Source organism: Sebastes umbrosus, chromosome 13 (assembly GCF_015220745.1).
Source record: "Sebastes umbrosus isolate fSebUmb1 chromosome 13, fSebUmb1.pri, whole genome shotgun sequence".
NCBI classification, from domain to species: Eukaryota; Metazoa; Chordata; class Actinopteri; order Perciformes; family Sebastidae; genus Sebastes; species Sebastes umbrosus.
In genome coordinates, this window is record NC_051281.1 from 11,857,086 (window position 1) to 11,869,135 (window position 12,050).

At 41.0% G+C, this 12,050-nt stretch overlaps 1 protein-coding gene across 3 annotated transcripts in view; it reads right to left on the reverse strand.

Moving 5' to 3' along the window:
* Nucleotides 1-7,614: 7,614 nt before the first annotated feature.
* The window catches only part of LOC119499855 (receptor tyrosine-protein kinase erbB-4-like), a 352,862-nt gene continuing 348,426 nt past the window's right edge, over nucleotides 7,615-12,050 (reverse strand). For all 3 annotated transcript variants that reach the window (XM_037789066.1, XM_037789067.1, XM_037789065.1), the window contains 3 exons: nucleotides 11,233-11,470; nucleotides 9,855-9,983; nucleotides 7,615-9,622 (listed from right to left, as the gene is read on the reverse strand). In XM_037789066.1, coding sequence (XP_037644994.1) covers nucleotides 8,952-9,622; nucleotides 9,855-9,983; nucleotides 11,233-11,470 — 1,038 coding nt within the window. In that variant the 3' untranslated portion in view covers nucleotides 7,615-8,951. The remainder of the gene's footprint in view (nucleotides 9,623-9,854; nucleotides 9,984-11,232; nucleotides 11,471-12,050) is intronic.

Genomic DNA, 12,050 nt, shown 5'->3' on the forward strand with positions numbered 1-12,050 from the left:
GGCACGTCAGCCCAGCACAGCAGGGATTTGCGTCTTCATTATAACCGGCCTACCAGCTAGAGGGTGTGCGTGTGTAACCATGGCCAAAGGAGAAGCTGATTTGCATCTCTATTACAACAAGGTGGGGGTTTGCCCAATGGGGCATACCCCAATGTAGTTAGATTTACCACTTCATAATAACACAACATTAGAAAATGAGCACAATCCAACTTTAAATATTGACTGATCTTTATTCATATTGAATTAAAAATATAGTTTTGACAGATTCATGTAACAAAACAGAGGGAATACGTATTTAAATGTTCTAGCTTGGGAAATGTGTCAATTAACCAGTGAGAATCATTTAAAACTGGTAATATGTGACAACGTATGGTCTATAAAACTTAGTTCTCAATCATTCTGATGAGTCGATACAAAGCGATGATAATATATGATCGTTTTTTACAATAGAATATTCTTTCTTCCAAACTTCAATGTACTTTTAAACATGGACTTTTGAGAAGCTTACCAAAATGAACACTTTACCAAATGTATATGTAAATGCTGGATATTGTAAATGACAGGATTGGCACCAAAATCATCTGTGCAATTTCCCATACACTTTCCAATAGAAAGTGTACAGCAGGCCTAAAGTATTCTGCAGGTGATAAGCAATATAGAAACGTGACAAAATTTAAGTAATCCAAAGTTGATACTAGTTAAAATCCTACCCTTTGAAAACAAAATTGCAGTATTTGTCTCCAGTAAAGTCTCCAGCGTTATCAGAAAACAGCACCTTTAATTCACAAACAACACAAGTTGTGTGTGAGTCTTCTACAATTGAAATATCAATTACAACAGTATATTCAAATTGTCAAATTGTGCATTCATTCAGCTTCAGTGTATGAGCATCAACATCATCAGTATTGAGACGGACTGCTTGATCACGAGTCAGAAAGAAAATAGTTCAAACATGATGATTTTGGTGCCAGTCCTCACATCAGATATTAGGTAAGATGACATACTGTATGTGCCAAACTCCCAAAAAGTCCTGCAACGATCCTGTCAAATGGAAATATTAACTTCCTGTTAAACTTCTGGAAAAGAGTGAACATTTTAAGTCCTGATGAAGCCAAAAAAAGTTAACGTACTAACCTCTGTACAAGCAAATATCAGTAATTGAAAGGATCAATCCAGCCCATGCAAACTGTCTTCCATTGTGTCTGTCACTCTGGGGGCTGTAACATGATATTGCTACACCATTCAATCAGTATTGCCCCAAATGGATGAAGAGCTGAATATCATCTGAAAGTAAACAATGACTGAGCTCAGTGCAAATGGAAATCAAACTACTCAAGGAAATATAGTATATAGGTCCTTAAAACACAGGGTGTAAAGTGACACTGGTGGATTGATAACATTGGTTAGGAAAGGTTCAGAGAAAAGGGGATGACATATTGAATATTCATTAGTATTGCAACAGCATTTTAAGAGTGTACAAAATCTTTAAAAAAATCTCAAGAGGTGGATAATACTGAGAGAAGCGTGGAGGGTAGTGGAGGTATAATACACCCAGTAAAAAAAAAACACTCCTACAAAGTGAGCAAGAGCAGAGGTCGAAACACAAAATCCACCAAGTTGTGCTGAAAACACAATCACACAATCACAGGGGAAATGACGGGGCGGGGGTGACAAGAGACCCTGCAAGCGTTTTTAAAATCAGAGTTCACTCTTCAAATTACATTTATATACTGTATATATATTTATACAGAAAAGATATTCCCCAGAGAAAAAAATAAAGGTACATTAGACCAATAAAAATGCAATGATGCAAGGAGAAAAAAAAAAAATCTTCAGCTGGAAAAAGAAGCATCATTGTCCTATTTACAGATGCACCTGGCCACCTTTTACCTACCTATAAAAATACTATCCACTTTTTAATTTATTTTTTATTTTTCTAACAATGGTAAAACTGTCGAGTGACCCATTCTCTGAATGTCTTTGTCATTTGGTTAAAAGACAATTATTATTCCATTTTACAGTTTTACCATCAATTCAATACATTGTAAACTGTGCTTACTCAACCGCTGTCGTCTACCCCAGTTTTCATGGCATGGTAGAATATACGCATATGAATCAGTGTAAAATCAGAGTATGACAGCCAGTTTGATTCTATTACAATGGTAGAATATGAGTTTTGTCAGCTGCTTTATGGTTTCCCTTTAAAAAAAGTTTGATGATGCATTGACCAAAAACTATTTTGAGTTATTAATAGTGAAGTTCTCTGAAATGTAACGTGTGTTTAAGACCATTTTAAACCACAGGTGGATTGATATTACCAATGCTGTGAAAAATGCCCTCATGATATGAATAATAAAAGCATACAAAAGTGAAATAGAGCACACTCTATAAATACAGTCGCTGTGTCCCAGTTCAGGGGCTGGACCCTCCGTAGTCCTCATTTCTGGGCCGGATGCGTCTTAAAGGTCCAACAAGGGCTGTCCCATTTCAAAGGTCCCTGGTCCCTTGGTGTTATGACAACTGGTTTATCATTTGCAGTCCTCAATAACCTACAATCTACTGTGCACCAGTCAGTGCTCAGGCAATTCTCGCCAACTTGTAAAGCTTGTAAAGCGTCATATTTATCAGATATCAATCATATCACATTAACTAAACCAATGAAAAAGCCACTGCAAGGTGTAAACAATGGAAGCTAGCTACGAACCCCGCTGTTTGTTCCTGTTTGCAGCCTGGACATGTTATTCAATGGTGGTTAGAAGTAAACCAGTAAACCGGTAAACTTTGATATTTGCACTATTAACCTGCCACTTGTTCATCATGTGTTGAGGTGAAATATCAAAATCGTACTGTTAAGGCAGGTATCGTGAAAGCTCTCCAAGTTAACCACTAGTGTTTAAATGTCATAGGTCGTCTGAGGACAACTGCTTGGTGAGAAACTTGCAAAAACTTAATGAGTTGACGAGGAGCACATGAACACAACGTTAGTTTTGTTCTTTTTTAATCTAGTGTCACTTGGCAATAACATGCAACCCAGTCGCCAAAATCTTTTTTTACCATTGGACGTTTCTGCAAACCATGGATACATTGAATGGCGACGTTTTCTGAACTAAAAATAAGCCATAAATACATTTCATATAAGCCTCTTATCACGCTTGCAGAAACACAATGTCACGTGGTTAACGTTTGGTTAGGCTTAGGCAACATAACTACTTGGTTAAGGTTAGGAAAAATATCATGATTTGTGTTCAAATAATAATGTAACAACATACAAACGTAACATAACATAACAACCGTAACAAAACCACTATAGTTAGGTTTAGGAAAGAACTACATGGTTGGGCTTAAAACTACTACGTGTGTACAGTGAAAAAGACACTGAATGTTGTGATAGGATGCGAACAGCGGCCTCCTGGATGAAAGCCTTGTGTTTGTTGGACCCATCCACTTCACCCTCCGCCCACCCGGTATGTCTATTTTTGCTCTTTATACTAAATCACTTGTTCTGACCGAAAGCAAAAACGTCGCCCTTCAACGTATCCCCAGTTTGCTGAAACATACAATACCAACAGTTTTTCCTGTTGAATGGGCTGCAGGATCAGCCTGGATGTCAGTTCCTCTGAAGGACAAACATACAGCCCCTGAGTTGGGACACAGCTTGTAATTGCTTCAAAGCTGAGTAGAGAACATGACAGACTTTAGATGATGAAGCCTTCAAACTGCATATATATATATAAAAAGAAACTCTTGCCACAATAACACCCTGAAGAGCAAAAACGAGAGTAAAAACAACACCATTCACAATACTCATGATAGCATTTGTTTAAAATACATTAAACCCCAAAACAAAAGTAGATGCACAAAATAAATATAACTTACTATAAGGCCGGTTTACTGGTAGCAGTCAGTATCGAGAGGGAGTTATAGGTCCATTGCACAGCAGCCATTATGACATCATTGCAGGGTAAACACAGGTGTAATTAATAATAATTTGGTTTTCAGTTTTCTGGCCATGGTCTTGGGCCTTTCTCAACATAAGTTGGTCTAGGTTCCATGGACTCTTTCTGGACTATTTCTGATCCTCAATCCACTTGTGGACATTTCAGTCGTCATATGGATCAACATGCACCTTTGCACTTTTTCTGAGCTGGCAGTTTGTTTGTTTTGTTTAGGTTTGTTCAATTCTGTCGTGTCTATTTGTCTGCTTTTGTTTCTTTGTATTATGTAAAACAAAAAAATATGGCCTTGTTCCATTTAGGTGGGTCAGGGTCCTAGTATTGTGCGTGCTGGCTCAATGGAATGGCTGTGACACTAACTATAAGGTGACCATAATTAATTTGATCAATTACACCTGTGTTTATCCTTCTATGACATGCCAAAATGGCTGCTGTGAAAAGGGCCCATTGTGCTCCTTTAAATAACTACCGTACCTACGAGGCTTACCTTGACACAGAACACAATATATTTTCACATGAAACTATGACTCATGTTAACATTTGACCGCAATTTCCCTTTCCAGATTTGTTTTTAGTCTTTGTTCATATTCACTCCACATAGCTGCTTTTTCGGTTTCCACTGCCTCGGCTGCAGAACAGTGTTTGCTACATACAATCCTGCCGTCACCTCTGAGGAGAAAGAAAGAATGGCAATCTACTCTGGTCTCCTCTGCCAGTTACAGTGCACTCGCACCTTCTCCCCTGCTAGCTTTTGTAACATTGATGCATTGGTCGGGTAACATATCTGGAATGCTAATACCTTAGTTTTAACCCCGCTGCAGGATTACAACCTATTGCCTGTCGTTCACGGTTTCTCAGCTGGTGCGCTGGGTGAGATGTTGGGTGAACATGATTTCCCCACAGAACAACAAGGGAAAGTGGATGAATTAGCATTCAAAAAGCTAAAAGCCCCTTGCGATGCTCGTTGGCTGAGAGCACCAGCAGGTTTTCTCCTCCAGAAGATTGGCTTCATTTTTCCATAGAGATCCATTACCAAGCCTTTGGGCGACCATCCACTGCTGTCATTGCACTTAAACACACGGCCATAGAGTAGTCTACAAGCACTACAACTAATATCTTATGGGTGATGGTAAAAATAGATTTACATAACTGACTTTTAACTCTAAATACATACAGAGGACGCTTGCACACATTTACACAAAGATGTACAGTATACTGTAAGTGTGAGCTCAAACTCAGCAGAAATCAGCAGAACAAAAGTTAGCAACAGAAAAATGTCAATGATATTTAACACAGTGCCGACTTCATGACTGACCATTTAAACCCAGGCCCCCCCCCCCACCTATAAAATTCACATTTCTATTGCACATTTCAGCAGTGCGTCTGTGGTATCATGGCACTAATCTATCTTCAATTATACTTTTATGTCAATAGGTTTGATGTCCCTTTATGATGTGGCAACGTGTGCCTCAGCTGGAGCTCAACTGGATGATTATTGTTCCCCCATAAAACCTGAGAGGTGGAGAAAACACTGTGCCAGGGTGACATTTGTGTTCTGGACAGTAAATCATCAACACTGCTTGTCTGAACCTTCCCTCTGCCTGGTGTTTTCGATGTAGAGGCACAAGGTTGTGTAACAGTAGTTGCGTACTACGTCAGCAGTGAGACGTGCACAGGCATTAGTCGGTCTCCAAATTCATAATATTATCACCTACTACTCAGGCTGGGCGATATAGATCGAATCTCAGGGTATGTGTAGATTTATATTACTATTAATAATATCACTATACATCATAATATAGTACATTTTTCTGGAAATTCAATCGAGAAACTGTTTGCGTTTGTTTTTGGTTAAAGGGGCACTCCACCAATTTACTACATGACGTTCAGTTTACAAGACACGAGCTGTACTACTCAGCCTGTGAATGAAAACAGCTGTATAATGTCTTCACTGGAGGGATCTTTTCAAAGTTTGAGAAAATAACCCAGGTGATGTCACAGATGATGTCATCAGGGTTATCTCTGCTTGGGCTTGAGACTTTTTAACAAAAAGCCTGCATTACAAAGTGGAGGTATGGGGTTTAGGAGGTAGAAGGAGTCAAATTAATTGAGCTGCGTTGAGTTTGAGTTGCATTGTGGGAATTGTAGGACTTTGCGTTTTTGAAGCCTAACTCATACTAGAGACTTAAGGCCTTTGCACACCGAGTCCGAAATTTTCGTGCAAAATTGTCACACGTTTAAAAATAAATATGACCTCACATTGTGTCAATCACGTTTACACACCGACGCCGAAACTTTCGTCCGTTATTAAAGTTTTTGGAACAGGTTTGATTTTCTGCTTTTTTTAAGAGGGTTGTTTGACCACTCAGAGCCACCGTCCATGTATGTCATCATCCAAAATGGCATCTGATAAACACATTCAAGTCTACCAGAACAAAGCACTTTATGACAAACAATGTAAAGAATACAGAGAAGCATAATTTAAAGATAGATTGTGAGAGGTGATTGCAGAACAGCTTGGAATCGAGGATGGTCGCAAAACAAAGGATGTAGGAAAAATTAGACAGCAGTGTATCAGATGACGGCTTAAAGTAACGCAAACGAAAAATATGGACTTGGTGTGCAAAGGCTTTTAGAATTAGGATATCTTGGCCTTCGTTCCTTAAATGTTGACCATTATTCTGTCTCTTATGAGTCCCCCAACTTTTTGGAAGTGCAATGCTAAATCGCTGGAGTACCGCTTTAATCCAGTGATTAAAATAACAATCAATGTATTTCATCCCTCTGATAGAAAAATCATGTGAATCAAATATTGTCAGCAGTGTCTGCAATAGTCTAGTAAAAGAAGAGATATCAAAAGGGTAGCTACCTGGCTCTGAACGGTACTGAAAAATCGTTGTATATCGCCCAACCCCACTTATTACTAGTACCATGATATTCTTTAGAGAGTGGGGATGCTCCTTTGTTAGTAAAATGCCTGATGAAACAGATAACATGAGGCCTCAGCGTCTCACTGTAAATTATAGTTGCAACATGACGAAAAAAAACAATTAATGAATTGCCGCTTAGAGTGAGAATAACAGCGAAGTCATTTGGCTGTGTCAAAGCATTAAGTGCTATTAAATTATCAACCCCAGCCTGAATTAGGCTTCAAAGTCATTTGACGACAGATGCTAGTGGTCTCCATCAGAGTTTACTGTGGCATCTGGCAGTATTGTATGAGTACAGAAAGCTAGCCATCAGTGGATTCAGTGATAACTTATAATGTCTCACCATTAACGTCAAATAGAAAAAGAAAGTGTCCCGCTTTCTCATGGTGTTCCATGGTAAAAATGTGGAGGAGTTCTCCTTAGACAGTTTTGACAGTCTTTCCTCCTGCTCCACCTTAACGCTAAGAGACAGAGCCAGACCCTGTAGTCGTGACTACGTGCTCAAAGTTCATTTTCTGGTTTTATGACATACAATAGTATGAACACAGAGAGGTGCAAAAACAACTTTTATCCTCGTCTTTTCACAGCTCGGTCCACAGAGCCTTTTTCCTGGCATTGTACGTATCTGTCTGGTAATTGACATGTAATTGGCTTATTTACAGCTCTGCAGGGTTAGCCTCTTTGCCACAACCACAGTGCTCTTTCGTGGCTCGGCGTCTGTACTGTTTGCGTAAGAGTAAGAGTAAGACAAGGTGACAAGGTAAACAGATCCCTGATGCCGAAAAAAAAAAAAAAATGTATGCTAAAATCGTATATTTGTCCCTTTATATGTACCATCATCACACTCATTTCCCTATTAAGATATCTGTCCATTCACAAGCCCCAGTTCCAATGAAACATTATTCCTCGTACCGCAGTTACCATTGGTTATATCAGTCACGATGCTGCTTACAATGATATCATGAAGGTAATGTTGAAGTGGATGATTTGCTGGCTCTTCGGACCGGGTTGTTGTGGATGAAAGTGGAACAAGAAAGACGTGAGAAGTTAGGGGTCGTCTTCTGAGCGATCAACCTTTTAAAGCCCACCCCAGCCGTGCTAATAATCTGCCGAATGCTTTCCACCAGGTTCCGGGCGATATCACAGCTTTCCATAAAACCGCGGTGGCATTTACTTTCCCGCTGACCCTTTTCTCTGCGCTGCAACACTGACTGCCATTATCGGCGCACACACAGTCTTCCAGCACAAGGTCAATTGAGCTTCTCCTCCAGAATACATTTCAAGTGGCAGCAAGCTTATCTGTCAGTGTGCGTGTATTTTACTTATGAATTCATGTATGGATGTTGTTGGTGTGTCAAGGCTGCAGGTGTGTTAACATGTTTTAGGTATGATATGAGCTGCGTGTGATAAATGTTTGAATTCCATTACTGGTGCGCTAAAGCCAACGATGCGTGTGGGCAGGCATGCGAGTCACATCTGGGCTCTTCGGCATGACTGCGGGTTTGCTGGTAAGTCACGACACTACTGCGTGTGCATGTGTCATTTGATAGATTGCACACAAGCAATAGCAATGTGTGCATCTATCTGGGTGGAAAATGTGCTAAAAGGACATGGTGAAGTGTAATTGATGGGTGTATAATAAAGAAAAGCATGTAAGGTCATGGCGATAATCCTCTCTTTGGGCTAACCTCAGTTTATTTCTCCTTTCTCTGATTAAACCTCTCATTTCTTGTGTTGTTTTTTGTGCCGTTCTGATACTTTAGGATGGCAGGACAGTGTGCTGCAGAATAGAACCTCGAAGAAATGTGTCTGCTTGCTTTTCATGGCCGAGGATGGCGCTAAAAAAGATGGTTTTGATGTCAAGTGAGGCTGTTATTGTAGTCCTGTCAAGAAAAGGCAGAACCTTAGAGTGAGACTAAAATACTTGCAATCAGACATAACAGAGAGACGTGTTCAGGGAGAACCAGGTTGAGAAGTACTGCATGGAAACGAGAGGACTGTTCACCATCCATTTATCTCCACCCCCTATCCCTCTATTCATCACCTCCATTGTGCTACAGGTTGGTCACTACACCACAGTGTTCCTCTGTCTGTATGGAGGGGGCGGCAACACATTGCCAGCTTTCATAGCAGCCTCGGACAAGTACTCCTGGTTTTCGGCCACAGCGGGGCGAATGCGTCCATTCTGCCGGTAGAAGAAGCGCGTGCTGCAGTCCTGCAGGTACTCGGGGTTGTGCAGCGAGGACTTCGGGGGTAGACTGTGCTGCCAGTATTCGGGATTGTCAAAAGTGGCCTTCTTGCCTTTCTTATCAAACATGATGGTGCTGCTGGTGATGCCTGAGTGCAGAGCGTGTCCTGAATGCCCCGGGTGCAGGGTGTGTGATGGATACGACGGGTGGGGGAGGTGGCCAGGGGGAACCACGTATCCGGTGGAGGAGACCGTGTGGCTCGACGTTGATGGGTTGACTGTCTGCGATACTGATTGGGCAGCAGAGGACCCGGGGCCAGAGATGGAGACCGCGCCGGCCAATCCGTTCTTGTCTCCCGGGTTGAGGAAGGTATTCAGGTACAGTGGCTCGTTGATATACTCATCCTCCCCGTGGGTGGACTGGCTCTTGGAGGCAGCAGCGGCTCCGGCCATGTGCAGGGTGTGGCAGCCCGCTCCGTCAATCACTGCGTGGGCGTCACCGTTCCTACGGCGCGTGACGAAGGGGTTTTCCTCTACTGGGTTGAGATAGTCTGGAAATAAAAAGAGGGATGGTAAGATTAGATAAGATCTTTTCATCTCTTTTGAAGCTGCAGCTATTATAGCCACTAAAAAGTCATATACATGCTTACTGCATTTCAGTGTCCTCTTGGTTAACATATCATATATTAAAACTTGCAATTTGTAAATAAACATTAAGTATTTATTTCAGTTCTATTAACCTCCAGCCAATAAGTCAAAAGCTCTCAAAACTGTCAAAGTAACCTGAGCTGTTCTTGTCTCTCATGGCCGTCATGTAGACGTCCTGGTCCTTGTCTCCTTTTCCTGCTCGTTCTGCTAACAGTCCGGTGGGATCGGCGCTGTAACGCTGTGCACTACTGTCCTCTCCTCCACCTTAGGAAGCAAAAAGACAGGAAGGAAGCAAGAAAGAAAAAATTTGAATATGGTACTTTACGAACCGTAGCTCCATGAATGAGAGGATCCTGGATATAGATTTGTGGTAGCTATATGCGTCATCCTTTCAATGCAAGTTATTTCCTCACCAATAAACAAGCATCATTTTCAAAGCAATCCATTCTTGTGCACTGTTATCTATTTTTGTTCTGTGACTTACCTCTCTGGGCTATGGCTAATGTCAAGCACTCTGTATTTAATTTTCATTTTTCATCTGTCGACCATGTTTAGATCACTATGCTTGTGCTTGAATAGAGCCATCGCCAGTACGGCACAACCACACCACGCCACCACCTTCCAATTAATGAATAATACACATTTATTTATGGAGCTTACTTAAGGTTTGATTTCTCCTTTTTCCCCACCCAAACACATCTGCAAAAGAGGCATAAATGGGCCCAAAAACATCTGGCACTGCAGCTCAACAGAACTAGAAGCTGGCTGTGCTGCTGCTGCCTCTGTCCTGTTGACTGAGAGGTGTAATATGTGGTTCAGTTTTGCCAGACAGCTGCTAGACACGAGCTTAGCCTTTTGTGCTCATCTCCCAAATCCTCTACTGGTGAGTGATTCATCGTCACAGCACAATACTACAATACCAATGAGGAAACAGCAGATAGGTTCAGTCAAAGAAGGGCGAGAGGCTGTCTGCTCGCCTGAAGGTGTTTTTTCATTGATGAGTTATTGCACAAATTATGGTTTATGTGTTATGATTTATGGGTTTTAAATGGTAATACCAACTTTTTTTTCACTCTGTATTTGAATATATTACTGGAAGTGTGGAAAAGGGCTACCCTTTAAATGAATAATAATATTATATAACTAATAATAACTGATAAAATTAAATCAGTACTTGAAACAGAGAGGCTTAATAATCATGTTTGGTTAAAGGTATATCCACACAACCATAGAATATGTATTAAAATCACCTGATAATTCACTAAAATGCCTAAAATGCACAATGCATTCAATCTCTAAGCCGTCTATTTAATGTGTGAAAAAGATTTTTAACAGCTAATTGAACTGATGTCTTGGTTTTATAAACCCTGTTACTCTCTACTATATCCATCTGTCTCTCACTGTCTTCTGCTCACCTGCTGGTTTGATTTAGGACACACACACACACACACTTAGTGGGGAGATTGGTATTCCCCTCAGTTTCTTAAACTTTCTGAAAAAAACTCTGCTTTACCTTGTCCTGCAGCGAGAACCGAGCCAGGCCCGAGGGTACTTGACCTTGGGGAGGCCTGCTTCCTCAGGGTTCCATTGCAGCGAGGGTCGTCCTGGTTGCCACGGCCAAATCCACCGCCAGAGGACAGATCCTGTGGTGCGAGGCAGCCTCCGGACACCGGTGGTGCAGAGACCACTCTGGGGAGGGTGGCCAGCATGTCCTCCATGCTGAAACTGGGGTCCTGGTAGCCATACTGGTTCTGGGTAGAAAGAGAGGAGGGCGACTGTTAAGTCAGGGCAGAGGGGCAGGCATGGCAGACGCAATTACAAGAATATCAGTTTACCAAAGTCAAAGCAAACACTGAGACAATTACAAGTGGGGAAATATAGCAAAGTTCTATTCTGCTCTTCTATGAGTGATTAAAGTTCAGCTTTTTAACCAAGTGAGGAAATAAATTGTATTTTTTCAGTCTTTGGTCTACACTGGTTCTGAAAGCAGGTGATTTGATTTACTTGTGATGTACAAAATATAAAAAAAAAACATAAAATATATAAAAATAAAATCAGCACTTAAATACCGTACAAAGACAGTGTGAAATATAAAATGTATTCGTGCATGAAGTCCAAAAATAGTACCTTTGTTCATCTGTAATATTTAAATGTAACAGGCAGGGGAGACAAACAGCAGTGCCAAACAATGATACGGCAGCATGACTGCCAAGGACAATTTAATTAAAAGAGTTTTAATTAAAAGGCTCCACGCAGAAAAGTCTTAAAGTAGCGGTATCAGCCCTGCCCTGCTGTGTGCATTTGTGTCCACACTCAAAACAAAAAGGGGCT